The sequence below is a fragment of the Mobula hypostoma genome, chromosome 28, assembly GCF_963921235.1.
Source record: "Mobula hypostoma chromosome 28, sMobHyp1.1, whole genome shotgun sequence".
NCBI classification, from domain to species: Eukaryota; Metazoa; Chordata; class Chondrichthyes; order Myliobatiformes; family Myliobatidae; genus Mobula; species Mobula hypostoma.
Genome location: NC_086124.1, coordinates 7076814 through 7104021, shown reverse-complemented (window position 1 = coordinate 7104021; position 27208 = coordinate 7076814). Strand labels below are relative to the sequence as shown.

The 27208-nt window shown below is 44.2% G+C and overlaps 1 protein-coding gene across 6 annotated transcripts in view; it reads left to right on the top strand.

Annotated features, from left to right (window-relative positions):
* LOC134338830 (transcription cofactor vestigial-like protein 2) overlaps nucleotides 1–27208 on the top strand; it is a 43344-nt gene that overhangs the window by 8028 nt on the left and 8108 nt on the right. For all 6 annotated transcript variants that reach the window (XM_063034927.1, XM_063034930.1, XM_063034931.1 and 3 more), the window contains exon 3: nucleotides 20085–20510. In XM_063034927.1, coding sequence (XP_062890997.1) covers nucleotides 20085–20510 — 426 coding nt within the window. The remainder of the gene's footprint in view (nucleotides 1–20084; nucleotides 20511–27208) is intronic.

The window sequence follows — 27208 nt, the reverse complement described above, 5'->3', positions numbered from 1 at the left end:
ACCCAGACTTCTGAGGTTGAGAGAGTAGAACTACCCCAGTGCAATGACTTTTCCAGTTTAAAAACTCTCCTGCACAGGTTTCCTGCCATTGTTGGACACAATGGGCAACCACCAAGGTGCAGAAACATAAAAATTGTTATGAATAAATAGTGCAAAACAAAAAATAACAAGTTAATGCAGTTGTTATTTTCTGTGGGGGATGCCGTAGATGTCCTGTTACATGTTCTGAATGGACATTCAGCCAACCCAAGAACACTACTTATGCTCTCTTCTCACTTCCCCTGGATCCACTCCTCCTTCCCTTTCTCCTGTGGTCCACTCTCCTGTCCCATCAGATTCCTTCTTCTCCAGCCCTTGACCTTTCCCACCCACCTGGCTTCATCTATCACCTTCTAGATACCCTCCTTCCCCTCCTTCCCACCTTTTATTCTGGCATCCTTCCCCCTTACTTCTCAGTATTGAAGAAGGGCTTTGGCCTGGAACATCAACTGTTTATTCACGTGACCTGCTGAGTTCATTCAGCACGTTTGTGTGTACTGCTTTGGATTTCCAACATTTGCAGACGTTCACTTGTGTGTGTTTATATATTTTTTAACATTGTAATTTATAGTATTTTCATGTATTACATTGCAGTGCTGCTGAAAACCAACAAATTTCACAACACACATAAAAGTTGCCGGTGAATGCAGCAGGCCAGGCAGCATCTATAGGAGGAGGTGCAGTCGACGTTTCGGGTCGAGACCCTTCGTCAGGACTAACTGAAAGAAGAGCTAGTAGGAGTCTGCCAGAGAAAGCAGGATCTCCCAGGGGCCACACATTTTAATTCCACGTCCCATTCCCATTCTGACATGTCTATCCACGGCCTCCTCTATTGTAAAGATGAAGCCACACTCAGGTTGGAGGAACAACACCTTATATTCCGTATGGGTAGCCTCCAACCCGATGGCATGAACATTGACTTCTGTAACTTCCGTTAATGTCCCACCTCCCCCTCGTACCCCATCAATTATTGCCCATCCTCTGGGCTTCCCCCCCTCCCCCTTTCTTTCTCCCTAGGCCTCCCGTCCCATGACCCTCTCATATCCCTTTTGCCAATCACCTGTCCAGCTCTTGGCTCCATCCCTCCCCCTCCTGTCTTCTCCCATCATTTCGGATCTCCCCCTCCCCCTCCCACTTTCAAATCTCTTGCTAGCTCTTCTTTCAGTTAGTCCTGACGAAGGGTCTCGGCCCGAAACGTCGACTGTACCTCTTCCTAGAGATGCTGCCTGGCCTGCTGTATTCACCAGCAAATTTTATGTGTGTTGCTTGAATTTCCAGCATCTGCAGATTTCCTCATGGTTGCGTGAAATTTCACAACGTATGTCAGTGATATTATGCCTGGTTCTGATTCTGAAAAGTTAAGCTCCGTGGTTAAGATGACATAGCAACTTATTCCCAGAAATCGGGAACCCCAAAAGAATTTTGCCCCCATTGGAATGTTTTTCTTTCATGAAATGTGTAATGTAGCAAAAGTAGAATCCCATCTGTGCCCCCAACAACATCCATGCAAAAGCCACCTTTCATTGTATTGTCTGAGGGGAAAATTAATCAAAAACCAAATATTGTGCTTGGCTGTTTTTAATTGAGATTTCATTTGCTCGATAATTATGTGCTGTGTCGTATGATGTGGGTGATCATGGTCTTTCCATGACCATGGCTGTTTTTGCCAAATTCTTCAACAGAAGTGGTTTGTCATTGCCTTCTTCTGGGCAGTATCTTTACAAGATGGGTGACCCCAGTCAGAGACTGTCTGCCTGGTGTCAGTGGTCGCATCACCAGGACTTGTGATATGCACCAGCTGCTCTTACAACCATCCACCACCCGCTCCCATGGATTCACCTGACCCTGATCGGTGGGTGGGGGGGGGAGCGGCTACACCTTGCCCAAGGGTGACCTGCAGGCTAGCAGATGGACAGAACACCTTACACTTGCTTCGATAGAGGTGTACTGGTGTACTTCCACACCACCACCCAAATTGAGATTTACTATTTTTAAACTAGAACTTGATAATAGAAATGGGTGTAAAGCCAGTGAAAGTTATTGCAGACTGAATGGGCCCCTTTGTGCTCAGGAATCACTACTCCAGTGCTGCGTTAGAAGAATCCATCAATACAGAAGGGATTCTGCAGATGCTGGAAATCCAGAGTAACATGCACAAAATGCTGGAGGTACTCAGCAAGTCAGCCAGCATCTATGGAGAGGGGTTTTAAGTGGGAGGAGCCACAAGAGGTTTTAGCAGCAGGAACTGTCAACGTTTTGAGATGAAACCCTGCATCAGGACTGATGCACGGTTTTGGTCCCAAACGTGGACAATTCCTTCCCTCCCATAGATGTGGCCCGAACTGCTGAGTTTCTCCAGCAGTTTCTTTGTTGCTCCAGATAGTTTGGTTGTTGCTATGTTGCCTTCTGGGGGGCTTGCTGTGCTTCTGTTCTGCAAGATTGTCAGTAATTTGCAGTTTCAGTTGATAGTGAGGAAGGCAAATGAGATGTTAGCATTCATTTCGAGAGGACTAGAATATAAAAACAAGGATGTAATGTTGAGCCCTTATAAGGCACTGGTGAGGCCTTGCTGGAGTATTGTGAGCAGTTTTGGGCCCCTTATCTAAAAAAAGGATGTGTTGATATTGGAGATGGTTCAAAGGAGGTTGATGAAAATAATTCCGGAATTGAAAGTCTTGTCACATGAGGACCGATTGATGGCTCTGGGCGTGTGCTCCTTGGAATTCAGAAGAATGAGGGGGAATCTCATTGAAATCTATCTAATGTTGAAAGGCCTTGATAGGGTGGATGTGGAGAGGATGTTTTCTATGCTGGGGGCGGGGGTCTAAGACCAGAAAACACAGCCTCAGAATAGAGGGGCATCCATTTTGAACAGAACTGAAGAGGAATTTCGTTAGCCAAAGAGTGGTGATTCCATGGAGTTCATTCCCAGGTCATTGCGTATATTTAAGACAGAGGTTGATAGATTCTTGATTAGTCAGGGCATGAAGGAATACAGGGAGAAGGCAGGAGATTGTTGCTGAGAGGGAAATAGATCTGCCATGATGAAATGGCAGAGCAGAATCAATGGGCCAAATGGCCTAATTCTGCTCCTACAGTGCCTAGGAAAAATATTCACCCCCCCCAACCCTTTGTTCATATAAATGAATGTTACATCCAGGGATTTTGATCTATTTAACTAAGAATGTTTATTTGTGAATCACATGCTCCTTTTCTCACAGTAGAGCCCAAAAAAACAGGGAAAATTGTAAAGCATGAAAAACTAAAAATTCAAAAGCTGACACGTCAGCAGTTCAAAAGTATTCATCCCCCTTTAATCTCTTGCAGCTGTTACAGCCGGTAGTCTTTTCGAATTAGTCTCTTATTAGCTTTGCGCAATGTGATGGAGCAAGATTTGCCCATTTCTTCTTCCAAAATTGCTCGTGCTGTGCCACGTTAGTTGGGGAGTGGCGATGGACAGCAATCTTGAGTTCTTGCTCGAGATGTTCAATCGAGTTAAGGTCAGGACTCTGACCGGGCTACTCAAGGACATCAATTTTCTTCATTTGAAGCCATGGTTGCTTTTGGCAGTATGCTTTGGGTCGTGTCCTGCTGAAAGACCAACTTCTGCCCCAGTTTAAACTTTCTGGCAGAGACCTGTAGGGTTTCATCCAGCGTTTTTCTGTATTTTGCAGCATTCATCTTCCCATCAATCCTGGCCAGATTTCCAGTCCTTGCTGCTGAAAAGCATCCCCATAGCACGATGCTACCTCCACCATACTTTACAATAGGGTTGGTGTTGCCTGGCTGATGCGCAGTATTAGATTTGCACCACACATACCGCTTAGTGTTAAGGCCAAAAAGTTCTTCTTCAGTCTCATCCAACCACAAGACCTTCTTCCACATCTTTGCAGTATCTTCTAAGTGACACTTTGCAAAGTCTTTAGGGGCAAGAAGATGCTTTTTTTTAAAGCCAGGACTTCTCTCTTGCCATTCTTCCATAAATATCCATTTTGTCCAAGGCCTTAGAGATTGTGGAGCCATGAACTTCATCTCCATTTGTAACCACTGGCTTCTGCAGCTCACTCAGAGTGACTGTTGGCATTATAGTAACCTCTCTTACAAATACTAAATTCTTCTCCAGCAACTGAGTTCAGAGTGACAGCCTGACTTGGCAGTGTGGCTGTGGTTTCATATTTTTTCCACTTTTTCGCGATGGACTGTACTAAGGTCCAAAGTATGTTCAGTGCATCTAAGATGGTCTCATACCCTTCCCTAGATTTGTGCTTCTCTATTAACATTTCCCTGACTTTTCTTGAATGCTTTCTTGTCTTCATTTTGGTTTGGTCTGTTGAAAATCTATCATACTGTTGGACCTTACAGAGAGAGGTGGTATTTATTCTTATGACTTCATTGAAAACAGGTGATCCTCCAATTTTGTACCTCAACAGACTGGGTGAGTTGGTAAGGTAATACTGTATATTGCACGTGAGGAAAGTTAGTGTAGTATTTACAAAGAGGATGAATACCTTTTCAGCCTCACAATTTTGATTTTTAATTTTTAGTAAGTTGTGAACAGGTTTTGGAAAGTTTCTTTTGATTTGACATGACCCACAATGTTTTGTAAATTAGCACAAAAAATCCTAAATTCAATATATTTTAAAATTTAGAAAATGAGATAGTAAAATGTGAAAATAGTTGTTGGAGCTGAACACTTAATCTTATGGTCTTATAGTTAATACCTCATTGGCCATGAAGTGCTCTGGGATGACATAAGGCTGTAAGAACTGTTACGGAAAGGCAGGGTCCAGGTTCAAGACCAGCTTTTTATGAAATATGTGAGGATTTTGACCCTTACCAATCAATAACTTGACCCTGGCATTTTCAAACATCAGTGTCCGTTGGACAAGTACTCCCGAGAAAAGCACACATCCATACATTAGAATTGTCTGGGAGACAGTTGAAATTGCCAAACCGTGCCATCGAAATGCCGTCGATGTCAGTTTCTTTACAATGTTTACTGAAAGTTCAATATTCTTCTTTAAATTACAAAGAAAATCATATATAAAGACATCCTATTCGCGTCTTGAACCAAATCGCAGTCACTACCCCTCAACCATCAAGCTCTTGAACACAAGAGGATAACTACACTCACTTGCCCCATCACTGAGATGTTCCCACAACTAATGGACCCACTTTCAAGTTACTGTACTGTAGATTTGCTGAATATGCCACCAGAAAATTAATCTCGGGGTTGTATATGGTGACATGTATGTACTCTGACAATAAAATTTACTTTGAACTCTTGAATCTTGATAGCCCTAATCACTATGATTTAGCATCACTGCCCACTTCGATGTCATTGTATTAAAACAGTTTTTGTTCTACCCCTATCTCACTTACCAGTCACCTCCTCCAGGGTCTCTCCCTCTTTCCCTTTCTCCTATGGTCCACTCTCCTCTCCTACCAGATTCCTTCCTCTCCGGCCCTTTACGTTTCCAACCCACCTGACTTCACCTATCACCTTCTAGTTATCCTCCTCCCCCTCCCCCACCTTTCCATTCTGGCATCTTCCCCCTTCCTTTCCATTCCTGAAGAAAGGTCCCGGCCCAAAACATCGACTGTTTATTCACTTCTCTCGATGCTGCTCGACCTGCTGAATTGCTCCAGCATTTTGTGTGCATTGTTTCTAACTGTGTTCTTCCTTGTAAAGTATTGTGTTTGATTACTTTTTCTTGTGAACGCTGCTTATCTGATGCGATGTGCCAGTGGTACTGTAGCCAGTAGGCCTTTCATTGTTCCTGTGCACACGTGTACTTGTGCGTAGAGTATTAAACTAATATCGGTTCCCTAGTAAATAGGAAGAACTCTCTTCTTCATGATCTACCTTGTATCATCTAGCACAACTTTTTTTTAATGCCATGGACCCCTACCATTAACCAAGGAGTCTATGGACTCCAGGCTGGGACACCCTGACTTCCAGCACCTTATTGCACCTTTTCTGCAACTGGTGCACATTATTCTTCAATCAAGGAAGGTGCAAACCTTTAAACCTTCAAAGGAGGTTCATGAAAATAATTCCAGGATCGAAAGGCTTGTCGTAGGAGGAGCATTTGATGGCTCTGGGTCTCTAATCACTGGAATTCAGAAGAATGAGGGGTGACCTCATTGAAACCTATTGAATGTTGAAAGGCCTCGATAGAGTGGATGCAGAGAGGATGTTTCCTATGGTGGGAGAGTCTAGGACCAGAGGTCACAGCCTCGGAATAGATGGGTGTCTACTTCTTTAGCCGGAGGAGGAATTTCTTTAGCTAGAGAGTGGTGAATCTGTGGAATTCGTTGCCACAGGTGGCTGTGGAGGCAAGGTCGTTGGGTATATTAAAGGCAGATTCATGATTAGTCAGGGCATGAAGGGATTCAGGGAGAAGGCAGGAGACTGGGGCTGAGAGAGAAAATGGATCATCTGTAACAAAATAATGGGGCAGACTCGATGGGCCAAATGGCCTAGTTCTGCTCCTATCTCTTACTCTATTATTAGTTTTCTTTGTGATATCTCAATGCACCATGAAATGAATTGATATGTACGGTCAGTGTGAAAGATAGGCTTTTCACTGTGCCTTGCTAGATGTGACTACAATAAACCAATAGCAATAATATTTCTATATGAGGGACCTAATCTTCCAGGCATTGTGGTAGAGGCAGCTCCATTATTGACTTTTTAAGAGTATCTTAGATAGACAAAAGGTAGTGGATTCAGCCCAGTACATCATGAGTAAAGCCCCCCCAACCATGGAGCACATCCACATGAAACACTGTCGTAGGAAAGCAGCACCCATCATCAGAGATCCAGGTCACCCAGGCCATGCTCTCTTCTTACTGCTGGCATCAGGTAGAAGGTACAGAAACCTCAGAACTCACACCACCAGGTTCAATAACAGTCACTACCCCTCAACCATCACGCTCTTGAATAAAAGGGGTTAACTACACTCACTTGTCCATCAATTGAGATATTCCCATAACCAAAGATCTCATTTTAAGGACTCTTTATCTCATTATCTCATGTTCTCGTTATTTATATATATTTGTATTTTCACTGTTTGTTGTCTTCTGCACTCTGGTTGATCTTTCACTGATCCTGTTATAGTTACTACTCTATAGATTTGCTGAGTATGCCTTCAAGGAAATGACTCTTAGGTTGTACCTTGATAATAAATTTATTTTGAACTTTGGACACTTGGATGAAATAAAAATGGAGGGATACAGTACTGTGCAAAAGTCTTAGGCACAAATGTATAGCTAGGGTTGCCCGTGTCATATGACAGAGCACATAATGATGATGATAAGGCTAGGATGCCGAAGACTTTTGCACAGTATTGTAATCATTTTATATATTGCTCTGTACTGCTGACACAAAAAGAAACATATTTCATGACCTATGTGAGTGATGATAATAGAGGCATCCGTTAGTCTTGTGAAACCATGGATCTGTGCCTGGAAAGTCTTCACTCTCCAGGGCGCAGGCCTGGGCAAGGTTGTATGGAAGACCGCCAGTTGCCCTTGCTGCAAGTCTCCCCTCTCCACGACACCGATGTTGTCCAAGGGAAGGGCATACAGCTTGGCACCAGTGTCGTCGCAGAGCAATGTGTGATTAAGTGCTTTGCTCAAGGACACAACACGTTCTGTCGGCTGAGGCTCGAACTCACGACCTTCAGGTAGCTAGTCCAATGCCTTAACCACTTGGGCACGTGCCCACAAATGATAAACCTGATTCTAATATGAGTCTCTATTGTGTGCTGAGAGAAGAATTGTAGTTGGGAAAAGGGGAAGGGAGAGAGGCGGGAGTGGGAAGCATCAGAGAGATATTCTGTAATGATCAATAAACCTATTGTTTGGAATCAAATGACCTTTGCTGGTGTCTCAGGGCTGGGTGTGTCTGCACCCACGCCATATCCCCACACTCATACCCCTTCTCTGCCAAATGTACCACACCCTCCTGGGCTGCTCCACCTCCACCATTCCCAACAATCTTCGCTTCTGCCAGATTTACAAACTTGCTCTCCGCTCCACATTGACTAAGTTCAAAGTAAATTATATTATCAGAGTACGTACTTATCACCACATACAACCCTGGGATTCGTTGTCCTGCGGGCATACTCTGCAAATCTATATAGTAACTATAAACAGGATCAATGAAAGATCAACCAGAGTGCAGAAGAGAACAAACTGTGTAAATGCAAATACAAATTAATAGCAATAAATAACGAGAACATGAGATAATGAGATAAAGAGTCCTTAAAGTGAGATCATTGGTTGCGGGAGCATCTCAATGGATGGGCAAGTGAGTGTAGTTATCCCCTTTTTAAAACAGTACCGTGCAAAAGTCTTAGTTGCTTTTGCTCAGTGCTGCATGCAGGAGGGAAGGGTTAAATTATCGGTTAAAAGATCAGCATAACATTGTGGGGACGAAGGGCCTGTATGTTTCAATGTTCGAATGGTTAAATCAGTGATGAGGTAACTCAGTTCATTTATATATCTCATTGTTCTTAGTGATGAGAAATGTCTAGTCATCAGATTTAATTTATCAACATCCCTAATCAGGTAGTTATGTTCAATAATATGCCCTTCTAAATATAACGCATGTTTCCAGAAGTGATTTTATCTTGAAACTTAGTTGACCTTGCAGTGGCTGCCGGATACTAACTAATAATAGGATCCTCGCTCACTAGTTCTATTTTGGTCACTAAACTGGTTAACGCTTATAGTGTCTTACATTCCGTTGGTACTCGAATCTCTCTGCGGCAGGAAATCCGCTATGTTGTTATCAGGGAATCTTAGAAAATGTACGACACGGAGAGGAAATTTAGCAGTTCTTTGAATGCACAAGTTAGGAGCAAGTGGAAGTTGCTTAGCTCCTTGAATCTGTTCAAACCTTCAATAAGATTGCTTTCTATTTGAGCCAATCACCCCTACTAGGGCATTATCAGGGATGCATCTCACCCTAACCATGGATTTTTTACTCTCCTCCCATCCGGTAGGCGCTACAGGAGCCTCTGCTCCCGCACCAGCAGGCACAGGAAGAGCTTCTTCCCTGAGGCTGTGACACTGATGAACCTCTCATCACAGCACTTAGCAGTATTGTACTGTCTCGGTTCTTTTATATTTGTGTGCTGTAGCACTTTTTTATTCGCAGTTATTTTGTAAATAGCACATTTCTGGTCAGATGCTAGATGCATTTCATTGGCTTTGCATCTGTACTCGGCACAATGACAATAAAGTTGAATCTAATCTAATCTAATCTAATAAACCGCCAACAGCAGTTGGCCAGAGTCCTCTATCGTACGCTGAAGTTTGATCGGCCCCGTGGCGTTCACTTTCACTGCATGACCTCATACGTCTTCTAGGCGAAGATCCTTCCTCTCCCGCGGATGAGGTCTTTGGAGCTTCTGTAGCTCTGGGTGTTTACGGGATGGCGTTGCCAGCCCCAGCTACTCCTTTCGCGGCTGGGCTTGGTGAGCTCTCAATAAGATTGGAATCAATTTTAAACAAAATATCAGATTCCTGCCCGCTGCTGGCAACAAGAGACTGAATCCAAGGAAAGCATCCAGTCCAGATGGAATACCTGGCCCAGTACTGAAGACCTGTGCCAACCAACTGACTGGTGTATTCACAGATATCTTCGACCTTTCACTCTGACAGCGCGTGGTACCCACCTGCTTCAAGCAGACTCCAATCATGCCAGTGGCCAAGAAGAGGTGATAAACTGCCTGAATGACTATCGGCCAGTGGCACTTGCATCCACAGTGATGAAGAGTTTTGAGAGGCTGGTGTTGAAGCATATCAACTCCTGTCTGAGTGGCGACTTGGATCCGCTCTAATTTGCCTACCAAAGCAATAGGTCTACAGCAGATGCTATCTTGTTGGCTCTTCAAACAACCCTAGGACATCTGGACAGCAAAGATGCATACATCAGGATGCTCTTTATCGAGTACAGCTTAGCATTTAACACCATCATCCCCTCGAAAGTAATCAGTAAACTCCAAGACCTGGATCATGGATTTCCAAACGTGTCGACCCCAGTCATTTTGGATTGGCAAAAACGTCTCCTCCACATGCGAAGTAAAAGCATTTCAGGATGTACATTGTATACATTTCTCTGACATTAAATTGGACCGTTGAGTAATCTCCATCAGCACAGGAGTACCGCAGGGATGTGGGCTTAGCCCCCCGCTCTACTCACTCTACACCTATGACTGTGTGGCCAAGTACAGCTCCAACACCAGATACAAGTTTACTGATCACACCACTGTTGTGGGCCACATCAAAGGTGGTGATGAATCAGCAAACGAGAGGGAAATTGAAAATGTGGCTGAATGGTGTAATTACAACAGCCTCTCATTCAATGTCAGTAAGACCTAGGAACTGATTGTAGACTTCAGGTGAGGGAAACCAGAGGTCCATGAGCCAGTAATCATCAGAGTGACTTTAAATTCCTGGCTATCACTCTGTCAGAGGATCTCTCATATAAATATAATTGTGAAGAAACCACAACAGCGCCTCTACTTCCTCAGGAGTATGCAGAGATTGAGCATGTCATCAAAAGCCTTTGCAAACTTCTATAGATGTATCATGGAATGTGAGCATTATGACCTGGTATGGGAACACCAATGCCTTTGAATGGAATATCCTACAAAAGATAGTGGATTCCACCCAGTACATCACAGGTAAAGCCCACCCAATCATTGAGCGCGTCTACACGAAACACTGCTGCAGAAAAGCAATATCCGTCGTCAAAGATCGTCACCACCCAGGCCATGCTCCTTTCTCACTGCTGCCATCGGTTAGAAAGTACAAGAGCCTCAGGACTTGGAAACCAGCTTCAAGAACAGTTACTACCCAACACCCATCAGGTTCTTGAACAAAAGGGGATAACTACACTCATTTAATGACTCTTTTAATCTTATTGTTTCATGCTTGTTATTTATTCCTATCGATTTATTATCTACATTTGCAGTTTGTTTACTGTTCCTGAAGTTTATAGTTACTGTTCTATAGATTTGCTACATAAGCCTGCAGGAAAAGAATCTCAGGGTTGTACATGGTGACATGTATGTACTTTGATAATAAATTTACTTTGAAGTTTGAACTTTGAATCTGTGGAATTTATTGTCACAAGCAGCTGGGAAGGTCAAGTCATTGGGTGTATTTAAGGCAGAGGTCAAAAGATTAGACAGGGTATGAATGGATACAGAGAGAAGGCGAGAGATTGGGACTGAGAAGGAAAATGGATCAACCATGATGAAATGGCAGAGCAGACTCGATGGGCTGAATTGTCACCAGGGTTCGGATATGGCCCAAGTGTGGAATGAGAGACACTGAAGCAGGTCGATCAATCACAGACTTTAATGCGAACAGTGTTAAAGGGAAAAAAAGCAATAAACACTAGGCCAAACAGGGCCGTTAACTTAAACTCTCAAATAGAAAACGAAGCCTACACTACAGCTGAAAAGAACAACTAAGAATTAAACGAATATCGCTAGTCTTCAGAGTCAGTTGACTCAACAGTTCAATTTCTCAGGCAAGGCAGAATGCAGGCAGCGAAGTGTTGCTGTGTCCAACTCTCAACAATACTACGATGGAATGAATGGAGTTAAATATTATCACAATGAAATAATAATTAGCTGACAGGTGCATGTTCATGAGCGCGATTGCCAAATCTTGTTGCGCTGCCGAATCAGAGGTTGTGACGTGAATGGCCTAATTCTGCTCCTATATCTTATGATCTTACGGTTTAAGTATTACAGTGCTGAGAATTTGCAGCTCTTTGTCTTTTTATTGATCATCCTGCTGTCTACATTTTATTTCAGAACAATAATTTGTTGATCACTCTCCAAGAAAGTGAGAGAAATAGGCAGCACTGTAGCGTAGTGGATAGCACAATGCTTTACGGTACCAGCGACCCAGGTTCAATTCCCGCCACTGTCTGTAAGGAGTTTGTACCGTCTCCCCATGACCCTGCGGTTTTTCTCTGGGTGCTCCAGTTTCCTCCAACAGTTCAAAGACGTACCGGTTAGTAAGTTAATTGGTCATTGTAAATTGTCCCATAACTCGGCCAGATTAAATCAGTAGATGCCGGTCAGTGAGCACCAAAGGGCTGGAAGGGGCTGTTCCACACTACATCTCAGTAAATACAAGAAACAGAATCAGGTTTTTCTAACTGACACACATTGTGAAATTTGTTGCTTTGCGGCAGTATGAAAATTACTATGAAAAAATAAATTTAACAGAATAGTGCGACAGAGGAATAGCAATTCAGAAATTTGATGGCAGAAGGGAAGAAGCTGCTTCCAAAACATCACGGCTGGGTCTTCAGGCTGCAGTACCTCCTCCCCAATGGTAATAATAAGAAGAGGACGATAGTAATGATAAGAGATGGTAAGACGTGAAGTATAGAATACCTATTTCTGTTCCCCACTCTGGCCTCTTGCCCCTTTTCATCTGCCTGTCACCTCCCCCTGAGTCCCCTCCTCCTATGGTCCACTCTCCTCTCCTATCAGATTCCTTCCTCTTCAGCCCTTGATCTTTCCCTCCCACCTGGCTTCACCCATCACATTCTAGCTCACCTCCTTCCCATCACCCACCCGCTTTTTTTATTCTGGCATCTTCTCCTTACCCTTTCCAGTCCTGATGAAGGGTCTCGGCCTGAAATGTAGCCTGTTTATTCATTTCCAGATGCTGCCTGACCTGCTGAGTTCCTCCAGCATTTTGTGTGTGTTGCTCTGGACTTGCAGCATCTGCAGAATTTCTTGTGTTCAGAGAACCTTTGTTATGTTTTGTAACTCCAAAATATTGAACTAATTGAAAGGAAAACAAGGGATCTGGGAGATAATTCATGTACATTAATTTTTTTTTTACTTTAAGCGGGGCAGTCATATGATGTAGTGGTGTGATGATGTTTGCCATTCACATACTTTTACACATGACCCGTAGTGAATGATTTAAACAGCAAACTGGTGTATAGGGAGGCAGTACAAATCAGATCTGTTATCACTGAATTTGATTATGTAAAATTTTTTTTGTTTTGTAACAGTATTACAGTGTATGAGGTGTCCGGGGAGGGGTGACGCATTTGGTGAAAGGGCTTGTTGTCATGTCCATTTTGAGGCAGATCACGCACCTTTGGTCCCCACCGGACACTCAGCTGTCATCTGTGGCTCCAAGTAACTGTTTGCATGTGACAGCAGTACACCACTTCAACAGGTAGGCTAAACCAGGTAAGGGTAACCAGCAGGCCTCATACCATGGTGAGATAGGGACACCGTGGATTGTCACCTTGTCGTGGTGGAGAAGCTTGTGTGGTCCTGTGATCTCGAGAGCAATGTCGTCTGGAGCTATGCTCCTGGTAGGGTCACCCATGGCGGTAAGGTCGAGGGTGAGGTCCCTGACAAAGAACAATCCACCAAGACCTCAACAGTGGAACAGGCGGATGAAGTTACTTCGAACTCAACCGCTGTGAAGGTGGATGAAGGCTGCAACAAATCCATCAGCTCCAGTCGTCGTGGTTTCCGTGCCATTGGAATCAGTTGGTTGATTTGTGAAGTATCGTGTGTTTCTTGGAGTGCAACATCAAGTACACGTTAAACAAATACACACACAGGCGTCTTCGCTCTGTACGGAACGAAGACCGTCATCCTCGACCTCGAAGGATCGTCACGACGACGACTGAGGGATATGCCTGTCCCAGCATGAGGGTTCAGCTCTGGCGGACTGGGGGGATGAGATCTACAGTGAGATCCAATGGCCAGGAAGGCGGGTCTGCAATGCTCCGTAGAGAGCAAAGGCATGACAAGGCACAGAAGACGTCACGGTCATCCACTGCAACCAAGGAAGACCCCAGTTTGTGACGCTTGTTCGTACCACTGGACCCGGACTCCCGAGGTCGAAGGAATGGAACTGCCCCAGTGCAACGGCTTGTCCACTTTAAAAACTCTCCTGCACAGGTTTCCTGTCATCGTCTGACACAGTGGACAACCACCACCACAGTGCAAAGACATAAAATTATAATAAAATTCAAGCATAAATTGCTGAGTGTGGGACTTCAAGATACCGTGCCACCTCCCGATGATAGTAATGAGAAGAGGGCATGTCTTGCGTGGTGAGGGTCCTTCAGGATGAATGCTGCCTTCTCGAGGCATCACCACTTGAAGATGTCCTCAATGGTGGGGATGATGGATATTTAAATTTTAAGTGGTGACCAAGGAACGTGAGTTTGAGGAATTGATAGTCGTAAATAAGGAGATAGCAAATGAAACAAATATGTATTCAGCATCAGATTTTACTTGAAAGGATAAATGTAGCATTCCAGAAATAAATCTGTAAATCTAGAATTGGAAAGAAAGGAGGAAATCGGAATAGTTACCATCACCTGTAATGTGGCACTGAGCAAATTGTAGTGATTGTTGGCCGACACATCGGTGGGTACCGATGGATTTCATCTATGAGTCTTAAGGAGCTTGTAAGATGGTTGAAGCATTGATTTTAATTATTCAAAATTCTCTTGATTCAGGAGAGGTTCCATTGCATGGGAAAATAAGAAAAGTAACTCAAAAAGGGAGGGAGACTAAGCAAAATTGCTTGCCAGTTAGGTTGACCTATATCCCCAAGAAAATATTAGAAGCTATTTCTAAAGATGTTATAACAAGAAATAGAAAATATTCTGGATAATCGAGTAAATCCAACATGGCCTCTCCTATCAGATTTCTCCAGCTCTTCCACCTATCACCTGCCAGCATTTCACATCCTTCCGCCCTCCATCACCCACCCACCTACCACCCCCCGCCACCTATCACCTGCCAGCTTGTACTCCTCCTCCTCACTGTCCCCCTCCCACCCTTCTCAGTCTGGCTTCTGCCTTTCCAGTCCCAGCGAATGGTCTCGACCAAAAATGTCGACTCTTTTTATTTTCGTTCATAGATGTCGCCTGATCTGCGGAGTTCCTCCAGCATTTTGTGTGTATTGCTTTGAAATTCTCTTCCTCTCTCACGTTGTTGTATTATTTTGTTCTTAGAGCAGGGGTTCCCCACCTTTTTAACGCCACGGACCCCTACCATTAACCATGGACCCCGGGTTGGGAACCCCTGATTTAGAGAGACAGCATGGTAACAGGATCTTCTGGCACAAAGATCCCATGCTGCCCATTGACACCCATTGGATAAATTAACCCACTAACCTCCATGTCCTTGGAATGTGGGATGAAACCAGAGCATCCAAAGTCATGGAAAGAATATGCAAACTCCTTTCAGACAGTGAAAGAAGTCGAACCGGATTAGCTGGTGCTGTGAATTGCCACACTAGCCAATACACTACTGTGTCACTCTGTGAATTAATTTCCAAACTCTTTTCCTTGAGTGCTGTGAAAACTAATAACGGAAAGGTAAACAGAACTTTGGTCAGTGATGTCACAGGGAAGCAGTACCCATCCATCATCAGGGACTCCCACCACCCAGGCCATGCTCTCTTCTTGCTGCTGCCATCAGGAAGAAGGAACAGGAGCCTCAGGACTCACTCCACCGGTTTCAAGAACAGTTACTACCCCTCAACCATCAGGCTCTTGAACCAAAGGGGATCATTTCACCTGCCCCACCACTGAAGTATTCCCACAGCCTATGGACTCACTTTCAAGGACTCTTCATCTCATGCTCTTGACATTTATTGTTTATTTATTTATTATTATTATTTCTTTCTTTTTGTATTTGCACAGTTTGTTGTCACGCTGGTTAAATACCCAAGTTGGTGCGGTCTTTGATTGATTCTGTTACGGTTATTCTTCGATTATGGACTTATTGAGTATGCCCACAAGAAAATAAATCTCAGGGTTATATATGGTGACATATATGTACTTTGATAATAAATTTCCTGGTGGTGGAGTGGAAATACATCTCTAGCGAAGGAGGTGTAAGGTGCTCCTTCCCTCCACTAGCCTACAGGTTGCCCTTAGTCAAGGTGTAGCACCTGCTTAGCCCCCGATCAGGGTCACGTGAAGCCATGGGAGCTGGTGGAGGATGGTCGTATGAGCAGCTGGTGCATATCACAAGTCCTGGTTATATGACCACTGACGCCAGGCAGACAATCTCTGAAGAGTATTGGTAATGTGTGCGCGGAGGTGGGGGGGGGGGGTCACCTGTCTTTAAGTACACTGCCCAGAAAAAGGCAATGGAAAATCACATCCTGTAGAAAAAATTGCCAAGAGCAATCATGGTCACGGAAAGTCCATGATTGCCCACATCAATATGACATGGTACATAACAAACGAAAGATAATAAATGTACTTTGAACTTTGATGTCGCTGAATGCCCAACAAGGATCAAGAGGCTTTCTATTGCTTCTGATTAATATGTTCACAACCTCATTGATGGAGCTTGGAGTTACATTCAAAGCTAGACCTTCCACCTGAAGTTTTAGACTTTGTTTCACTTTCCTCAAACTTTGCTCCCTGTCCTGCTGAGTTTATCTAGCATTTTTTGTCCTTATCTCTTATGTTGAGACTGTGACCCCCCGGCTTCTAGAGACCCAAATCAGTGGAATGTCTACATCAGGAATTCCCAACATGGGATCCAAGGACCCCTCCATTAATGATAGGGGTCCATGGCATTAAAAAATGTTCAGGAACCCCTGGTGTACATCCATCCTTTCTAGAGTTTTTTTTTGCATTTTGGGCAGCACAGTGGTATAGCTGCTAGTGCTTCACTTTGCAGAACCAACGATCTCGGATTGGAGTTCAATTTCACCACAGCGTTGAAGGAGTTTGTACGTTCTCCCCGTGACTGCATGGGCTCCTTTGGGGTCCTCTGGTTCCTTTCTGTATTTCAAAGATGTACCAGTTAGAATCAGCGAATAGTCAGCATGCAATGTTGCTGCTGGACGCGTGATGACACTTCCAAAATCCCTGCTGATTTGGTTCGAAGCAAAACACACATTTCAATGTTTCAGTGTACATGTGATAAATAAAGCTTTATCTTTATCAATTAGATTCTCTCTTTCTCTTGAATTTGAGCACAGGCCTGGTCTGTTTAGTCTCTCATATGGTAAATATTCGGCCCCAGGAGTTAATTTGTTTTGATTTCCGTTATGTGCAAAGCCATATAGTTAAACTAATTTGCAGCCGGAGAATGATCACACAAGGTTTTCATGTTCCAAGACAGCAAGAAGCCTCAGAGTTGTGGTCATAACTCAGTGCATCACAAAAACCAGCCTCCTCTCTATGGACTCTGTTTACACTTCACATTGCCTCGGTAACAAATTAAGTGAGTGGATTACAAAGATCCCCACCAGACAGTCTCTCTTTTCCCCCACTCACATCGAGCAGAAAATACAAAAGCCTGAAAACATGTACCATCAGGTTCAAGGACCATAAGACATGAAAGCAAAATTAAGCCATTTGGCCCATTGACTCTGCTGATAAACCATGGCTGATTTCTTATCCCTCACAACCCCATTCTCCTGCCTTCTCCCTGTAACCTTTGACACCCTTACTAGTCAAGGACCAAAGTGAAAGTAGTAAAGTAAATTTTATAATCAAAGTACATACATATCACCATATACAACCCTGAGATTCATTTTCTTGTGGGCATACTCAGCAAATCTATAGAATGATAGCTATCAACGCACACAAAATGCTGGATGAACTCAATATGTCGACCGTACTGTATTCCATAGATGCTGCCTGGCCTGCTGAGTTCCTCCGGTATTTTGTGTGTGTTGCTTGGATTTCCAACATCTGCAGATTTTCTCTTGTTTGAGAACAGTAACTATAACAGGATCAATGAGAGATCAACCAGAGAGCAGAAGACAACAAACTGTGCAAAAGCAAACATAAATAAATAGCAATAAATAACGAGAACATGAGATAATGAGAGAAAAAGTCCTTAAAGTGAGATCATTGGTGGTGGGAACATTTCAGTGGATGGACAAGTGAGTGTAGTTATCCCCTTTTATTCAAGAGCCTGATGGTTGAGGGGTGGTAACTGTTCTTGAACCTGGTGGTGCGAGTCCTGAGGCTCTTGCACCTTCTACCTGATGGCAGCAATGAGAAAAGAGCATGGCCTGGGTGGTGAGGATCTCCGATGGTGGATGCTGCTTTCCGCTCACAGTGTTTCATGTAGATGTGCTCAATGGTTCTGAGGGCTTTACCTGTGATGTACTGCTCTGAATCCACTAGAAACCTCAATTTAAATATACCCTATTGGCCTTCATAGCCTCCACAGATTCACCACCCTGTGCCTAAAGAAATACCTCCTCATCTCTATTCTAAGGGGGCATCCTTGTATTCTGAATTGAAGTTGATAGGTGTCAAAGGTTATGGGGAGAAGCCAGGAGAATGAGGTACTAAATCAGCTATGATGGAATGTAGAGCAGTCTTGATGGGCTAAATAGCCTAATTCTGCTCCTATAGCTTATGGTCTTATGGTCCTTGTGCCTGGTGGTATGTGCTTTCAGGCTTTTGTGTTTTCTGCCTGATGTGAGTGGGGAGAAGAGAGACTGTCTGGTGGAGTCTTTGTAATCCACATACATCATTTGTTACCCTCTGGTCCTAGACTCCCCCGCTATTGGAAACATCCTCTCCATATACCCTCTTTCTGGGCCTTTCTTATTCAATAGCATCCAATGATATTCCCCCCTCATTCATAATCATAGAGTCATAGAGAAGTACAGCAGAGAAACAGGCCCTTCAGCCCATCTAGTCCATGCCGAAATGACTTAAACTGCCTACTCCCATTGACCTGCTCCGGGACCATAGCCCGCCATACCCCGGCCAAAACTGCGCACAATACTCCAGATTAGGCCTCACGAATGTCTTATACAACTGCAGCACAACATCCCATCTCCTGTACTCAGTACTTTGGTTTATGAAGGCCAATGTGCCCAAAGCTTTCCTTATGACCCTATTTCTAGTCTCCAGTGAATACAGCTTCTATCCAGCTGTCATAAGACTATGGAACAGTTCTCTGTATGATAAGGTGGACTTTTGACTTCAAAGTCTACCCTGTTATGAACTCACATCTCATTGTCTGCACTTTCTCTTTAACTGTATCTCTATAGTTACCGTTATCCCTTGTCCTACCTCACTACACTGATGTGATTAAGTGATTAGTATGAATGGTATACATGTAAAAGTGAGATGCAGTCAGAAACTGAAAGGAGATATGACAATAACAAACCAACTTCCCTGCCTTACATCCATCATCAAGGACCTCCACCATCCTGACCATGCTCTCTTCTTGCTTCAGCCGTCAGGAAGGAGGTACAGGATCCCTAGGTCGTGCACTACCAGGTTCAGGAACAGTTACTACCCTTCAACCATAAGTCTCCTGAAACAGTGTGGATAACTACACTCACCTCAACACTTACTGATTCCACAACCTATGGACTCTACAACTAATGCCCTGGGCTCGCTCGCTCTCTCTTTCTCTCTCTCTCTCTCTCTCTCTCTCTCTCCCCCTGCCACCCCATCTCTCTCTCCCCATCTCTCTTTCTCTCTCTTTCCATCTTTCTCTCCCTCTCCACCTCTCCCCATCTCTCCCTCTCCATCTCTCTCCCGATCTCTCTCTTGATGCTTCCCCATCTCTCTCTCCCCATCTCTCTGCCTCTCTCTATCTCCCCCCCTCTCCCCATCTCTCTCTCTTCCTCCTTTCCTCTTCCTCCCTCTCTCTCCATCTCTCCCCATCTCTCCCCATCTCTCTCCCTCTCTCCCCATCTCTCTCCCCATCTCTCTCTCCCTCTCTCCATCTCTCTCTATCCCTCCCCATCTCTCTCTCCATTTCTCATCTCTCCCCATCTCTCTCTCTTCCTCCTTTCCTCTCCCTCGCACCCTCTCCCTCTCTCTGTCTCCATCTCTCTACCCACATTTTGTTTCCTTCTGCCCATTGGTCGTCAGCCTTTGTGGGCAGCTTTTCATTGATTTTATTGTATTTCTTTGTTCGACTGTGAATGCCTGCAAGATAATGAATCTCTGAGTAGTATGCGGTGACGTAGATGATCTTTGATAATAAATTTACTTTTTATTCTTCCAGAGGGCTCTCTGAACCAGCGTAATTTCCCTGCCTCCTTTTGGGACAGCAATTACCAGGCACCCCCGGCCACCTCAGCAGCCAGCAGCAGCAGCGTTGGTTCTCAGCACTCAGAGCTTCATCTAGCCTCCACAGAGCCCTACACAGCCGTCCTGCATCCTCACCTGGCTCATCCCCCAGAACACTGGCACTACCCACTGGCCGGGCCCCTCAGCCCACAGGCGCCAGCGTACCACCAGCCCAGGACTGTACACGAACTCTACCCCGTCAGCCCCAACCTCGACCCTCGCTACAGCACTTTGCTCATGCCCAACCTCCGCTCCAGCAGTCTGCAGCCGGCCATCAGTGGCCCTGAGCCCACTGCCCCTTGGTCAGGGGTCTTCCCCACGGCTGAAGTGACGCAGACTTTGAACCTGAACGTCGATGCAGGTAAGGCTCTTTAAGTGTCTCTTTGAGGAACATTGACAGTACGGCCATAGGTTCTGATTGGAAAGAAACGATCAAGATTCAAGATTGTTTACCATCATTCCTTTGTATACAAGTGTCAAGGAGAAAGAAATCATTTGTTACTCAGTAGGTACATTTAATGTCAGAGAAACGTATACAATGTACATCCTGAAATTCCTTTTCTTTGCAAACATCCACGAAAACAGAGTACCTCAAAGAATGAATGACAGTTCAATGTTAGAACCCCAAAGCCTCCACCAACTCCCCCCTCCCACGCACAAGCAGGAGCAAGGCAACGAGCCCCCCCCCCATCCACCAGCAAAAAAGCATCAGCGACTCCCACCAAGCACTCAAGCGTACAGCAAAGCATCAGTAAAGACACAGACTTGCAGTACCCCAAAGACTACTCGTTCACCTGGTATTCAACGTACCACAGGCTCTCTCTCTCCCTAAAAGAGGTGTGCCCGTTTCACAGCGAGAGGGGAGACATAACAAAACAACTCACTGATTTATGGTGATAAAAGTCTGTTGTGTCGCTTTTTCCGAGCTGTGTGTTTCTGGGCACACAGCCAGGAGCAAGCCCACTGATTCTAATGTTCCTTGTTCTCCCGAGACGCATCAGTCAGCGGCACCAGCCTTGATTCAGCCCGCCTCCAGAACCACGAAAATCCGGCACCCTGAAGGCACGCTAGTCTTCCAGGCCGCACCCTTGGGATATCGAATGCAATCGGGATCCAATGCAGCATAAATAAACACAACAAGCAAAAAGAATACCAAAAAAAATATGAAAACAATACTATAAAAAACAATGTACAAATAACTGTTATATAGAAAGACCGCTTAGAGTCATAGAACAATACAGGCCCTGCAGCCTATCTAGTCTGTGCCGAACCGTTTAAACTGCCTACTCCCATCAACCTGCACCGGGACCATAGCCCAACCATCCATGTACCTATCCAAGTTTCTCTTAAACGTTGAGATCGAGCTTGCATGCACCATTTGCACTGGCAGCTTGTTCCACACACTCTCATGGCCCTCTGAGTGAAGAGGTTTCCCCTCCTGTTCCCCTTAAACTTTTCACCTTTCACCCTTAACCCATGACCTCTAGTTGTAGTCCCACCCAACCTCAGTGGAAAAAGCCTAATTGCATTTACCCTCTCTGTACCCCTCATAATTAGGCCTCACCAATGTCCTATACAACATAACATCCCATCTCCTGTACTCAATACTTAGATTTATGAAGGCCAATGTGCCAAAAGCTTTCTTTACTTCTGCGGCCACTTTCAATGATTTATGAACCTGTATTCCCAGATCCCTTTGTTCTACCACACTCCTCAGTGCCCAACCATTCACTGTGTTGAGACCTACTCTGGTTGGTCCTCCCAAAGTGCAACATCTTGCACTCTTTGCATTAAGTTCCATCTGCCATTTATCAGCCCATGTTTCCAGCTGGTCCAAATCCCACTGCAAGCTCTGATAGTCTTCCTTGCTGCCCACTAAAGTGGATGTACATCAATTGACACTAGGTGAGGCTAGGTTCACCTTAAAGCTTACTGTCATGAGCGTACATGCACAGGATATAAATGTCATTAAAATTAGCTTTTTGTAGCAGCAACACAGTGCATTACAACAATAAACTCAAACTGACATGAATTATACATAATTATGCATGACAGTTGGTGCGTGGCCAAGTGGTTAAGGTGTTCTTCCAGTGATCTGAAGGTCGCTAGCTCGAGCCTTGGCTGAGGCAGCGTGTTGTGTCTGTGAGCAAGGCACTTAATCAGACATTGCTCTGCGATGATGCTGGTGCCAAGCTGTATGGGTCCTAATGCCCTTCCCTTGGACAACATCAGTGGCATGGAGAGGGGAGACTTGCAGTATGGGCAACTGCCGGTCTTCCGTACAACCTTGCCCAGGCCTGCATCCTGGAAACCTTCCAAGGTGCAAATCCATGGTCTCACGAGACTAACGGATGCCTATATAAATGCATGACAGATAACGACACAAGTGCAAGTTGAGAAATTCAAAGAAATTGAGTCTCGTAGTGTTAGGGTTTTTCAGGTGAGTTCAGGAACCTGATGGTAGTGTAGAAGAAGTTAATGTTAGACTTTGAGGTGTACATCTTCATGCTCCTGTACCTCCTTTCGAACTTTATCGTTATTCATAGAAACATAGAAATCTACAGCACACTACAGGCCTTTCGGCCCACAATGTTGTGCCGACCATGTAACCTACTCTAGAAACAGCCTAGTATTTCCCTGCCACATAGCCCTGTACTTTTCTAAGCTCCATGGTACCTATCTAAGACCCTCTTGAAAGATCCTATTGTATCCGTATTATATTCGACGCCACAAGTGTAAAAGCAAGAAAATTTGTCAAGCGCTCTTGTTTTAAATCTTCTGTTTAGAATTGTAGGAACCCTGTTCTGCACATTATATCTGAAATAAATGTTATAGGACTCTTCAATCTTTGAAATAAATTTTATAAGACTCTTCGGTCTAGCATTTGGCATTTTGCAATTTAATCTAACGGATGTTCTCAGAAATGTTTATTGTGGGGTAATGATGCAAAGATACATCTTAGGATGCACTGGGACACATCGTCAGTGATGTAACCTGGGGTCTTCGGGTGTTTTGGGTCCTTCAGTATCGGACACCCTCACCCAGGTAACCCAGCCAAGGTTGATCAGGCTCCTGTTTGTGTCTCAGCAGCACTGGTCCACGGGTCACACCTCTTGATCCATAGCCACCTGGAGTCTCGCCCAGCAGCCTCTGGAACAGTCCTGATAACTCCTCTCTGCAGCCCTAAGGAGAGAATAAGTTCTGCACAACAAGCAGCCAGCAAATCCTCTACGCCCCGCCTCTATAGGCTCACATTGTGCTCTCCACCCCTATCTCTGCCACTGCCCAACCAGTTCCTGGTATCTGATTTTCTTACGCTCAAATGCCTTCTCAATTGGGTCTTCCCAAGGAACTGTCAGTTTTACCATGACCACCTGCTTCGAGGTTTCTCACAAAATGACCGTGCAGACCTCGGGGATGATGATGTGATGAAGTCAGGGAACTTTAATTGCTTGCCCAGATAAACTTACATTACCAGATGCATCCTTCATTCTCCAGCATTTTCAATGGAATCATTCGTTGAGTGGTTTCAGTTTAAATGTACAAAACTGCCAACAATTCTGACATTTTTTTCTTTGAATAATTCTAAACTTCTATAGTTGTACCATGGGGAGCATTCTAACAGGCTGCATCACTGTCTGGTATGGAGTGGCTACTGCACTGGATCGAGAGAAGCTACAGAAGGTTGTAAATCTAGTCAGCTCCATCTTGGGCACTAGTCTACAAAGTACTCAGGACATCTTTAGGGAGTAGTGTCTCAGAAAGGCAGCATCCATTATTAAGGACCTCCAGCACCCAGGACATGCCCTTTTCTCACTGTTACCATCAGGGAGGAGGTACAGAAGCCTGAAGGCACACACTCAGCGATTCAGGAACAGCTTCTTCCCGTCTGCCATCCGATTCCTAAATGGACATTGAAGCTTTGGACACTACCTCACTTTTTTTTAATATACAGTATTTCTGTTTTTGCACCTTTTTTAAATCTATTCAATATACGAAATTGATTTACTTGTTTGTTTATTTATTATTATTTTTATTTATTTTTTTATTTATTCTCTGCTAGATTATGTATTGCATTGAACTGCTGCTGCTAAGTTAACAAATTTCACGTCACATGCCGATGATAATAAACTTGATTCTGATTCTGAAAAAGTTTAGTCTTTGGTAAATCTGAATTAAATCTGCATCTGAACTAGGACTAGTTAAAGGTTCTCTCTGTTGGACCCTACCACTGTTATTTTTTGCTCTGAATTCAAAGATGTCAATTTTATAAGGAAAGTACCGCTGATGGTGAAACATGTGAAAATATAATTGAGGAGCAAATATTGGTCACTTAGACTTTAGAGCCTACTTTGCTATTTAGGACATTCTTCACTGATCTAATTGTAACATTAGACATGCATTCCCATTCACTATGGTAACATTTGATCTTTCAATGGTTCAATTTAATGTCAGAGCATGTACACAGTACACAACCTGAAATTCTTACTCTTCACAGACATCCACAAAACAGAGAGAAAAAAAAACAAAGAATGAATGATAGAAAAAAAAATTAGGACCCTTCCCCCGCAAAGCCCCCCACTTCCACACCCAAGAAGTAGCAAAGCATCAATGCTCCCCCACACTCCCACCACCCACCAAGCAATAGCAAGCCCCCACAGACCATAATCTATAGACCATCAAGAACTACTGTCCATCCTAACACCTCAGCATCTCAACAGGCCCTCCCTCTCACTACCGAGGGAGCGGGAGATATCTATCCTTCCACAGCAAGAGGGAAGGCCAACAGTTTGCTGTTACAATGTTATGGTCTGCAGCGTTGATTGTTTCGAGCTCCCCTGATTCGAGAGTCAGCAGACTCTCCTTCACTATCTTTCTTGTCAAAGATTGATCTACCTCTGCCAAAAAAAATCTTTAAAATATTCTGCTTCCATGCCCCATGGAGGAAGAGATCTATGACCCTCTGAGAGGTATCAGATCTGCAACATTACCTCACGATGCCTGAACTCAATCCCCCAATAAATGAAGGCCATCTCCCTTCTGTAGTATCCAGGACTTCAAAGCGCAATGCCTCAAAAAATGTGGTGTCTATCATTAAGGACCCCCACCACCCAGGGTCATGCCCTCTTCTCGTTGTTACCATCAGGAAGGAGGTACAGGAGCCTGAAGGCACACTCAATGATTCAGGAACAGCTTCTTCCCCTCTGCCATCCGATTTCTGAATGGACATTGAACCCAGTACTTTTTTATTTCTATTTTTTGCATTACCTGTTTAATTTAGCTGCTTTATATATATGCTTACTGTAATTCACAGTTTTGTGTCTATTATTATGTATTGTGTTGTACTGCTGCTGCAAAGACCACAAATTTCACGACATATGCTGGTGATGTTAAAGCTGGTTCTGATCAACAACACTATCAACTTGTGCGGCAACTTTGAGTAATCTATGGGCGTTGTCCCCAAGATCCCTCTGTTACTAAGTCCACAAGACCATAAGATTTCAGAGCAGAATTAGGCCATTTGGCCCATCAAGTCTGCCGTGTCATTTCATCATGTCATTTTCCCTCTCAGCCCCAGTCTCCTGCCTTCTCCCCGTATCCCTTCATGCCCTGAATAATCAAGGATCTATCAACCTCTGCCTTAAGGTACTGCAGTTTGCCAAAGAACTCTGGATATTCAACAGGTCAAAGAGCACCTATGGACACAGAATTGTGCAAAAGTCTTACACACACACACACATATATATATATATATATATATATATATATATATATATATATATAGCTAGGGTGCCTAAGACTTTTCACAGTACTGTAGTAATTTTATGTATTGCACTGTTCTGCTATCACAAAAAAAATTCAGGATGTAGGTGAGTGACGATAAACCTGATTCTGATATGGGTTTCTATTATGGACTGAGAGTGGGAAGGGGGCAGAGAAAGGGGAATCACAGTTTGCAGAAGAGGAAGGGAGAGGGTAGGGAGCGGAAAGCACCAGAGAGACATTCTGTAATGATCAGAATCAAATGACCTTGCCTGGTGTCTCAGGGCTGGGTGTGTCTGCACACGTGTCAACCCCAGCCCTCTGGCACTCCTGCTCTGCCACCTGTCCCACACCCCTCCCACAACGTTCCACCCTTACCAGTCCCAACATTCTTTGCTCCCGCCAGATTTACAAACCTGCTCTCCACTCCACGTTGACAAATACAGTTCTATGCAACTGTCTTTGGCATTCTAGATATATATATATTCTAGATAGATATATATATAGGTCAGTATTGTGTTATCAAGGCTTAATCCCTATAGCTTGACAATTAATAATGTGTCCTTTGAGGGGCAGTTTTAGTTTAACACAGGGCTCAAAATTATTCCCCTTTGCAAGAGGATCATTTGTGAAAAAGAAAATACACATGGTGGCCATGTTATCAATTTCTTATTTATTTTTTGAGATACAACACAGAACAGGCCCTTCCAGCCCTTTGAGCCGTGCCAACCAGCAATCCCCCAATTTAGCTCTAGTCTAATCACAGGACAATTTACAATGACCAATTAACCCACTAACCGGTATACCTGTGGACTATGGGAGGAAACCGGAGAAATCCTTACAAATAACATGGAATTGAACTCTGAACTCTGACGCCCCAGCTATAATGACATCACACTACCCGCCAGGCCTCTTCTGCTGCTGAGGCTCATCCACTTCAAGGTTCGACATGTTGTGCATTCAGAGATGCTCTTCTGCACACCGCTGTCATAACGCGCGGCCATTTGAGTTACTGCCACCTTCCTGTCAGCTTGAACCCGTCTGGCCATTCTCCTCTGGCATCTCTCATTAGCAAAACGTTTTCACCCACCGAACTACCGCTGACTGGATAGTTTTTGCTTTTCACACCATTCTCAGTAAACTCTAGAGACTGTTGTGGATGAAAATCCCAGGAGATCAGCAGTGTCTGAGATACTCAAACCACCCCATCTGGCACCAGCAATCATCCCACGGTCAAAGTAATTTAGATCACATTTCTCCCGCATTCTGATGTTTGGTCTGAACAGCAATGCGTAT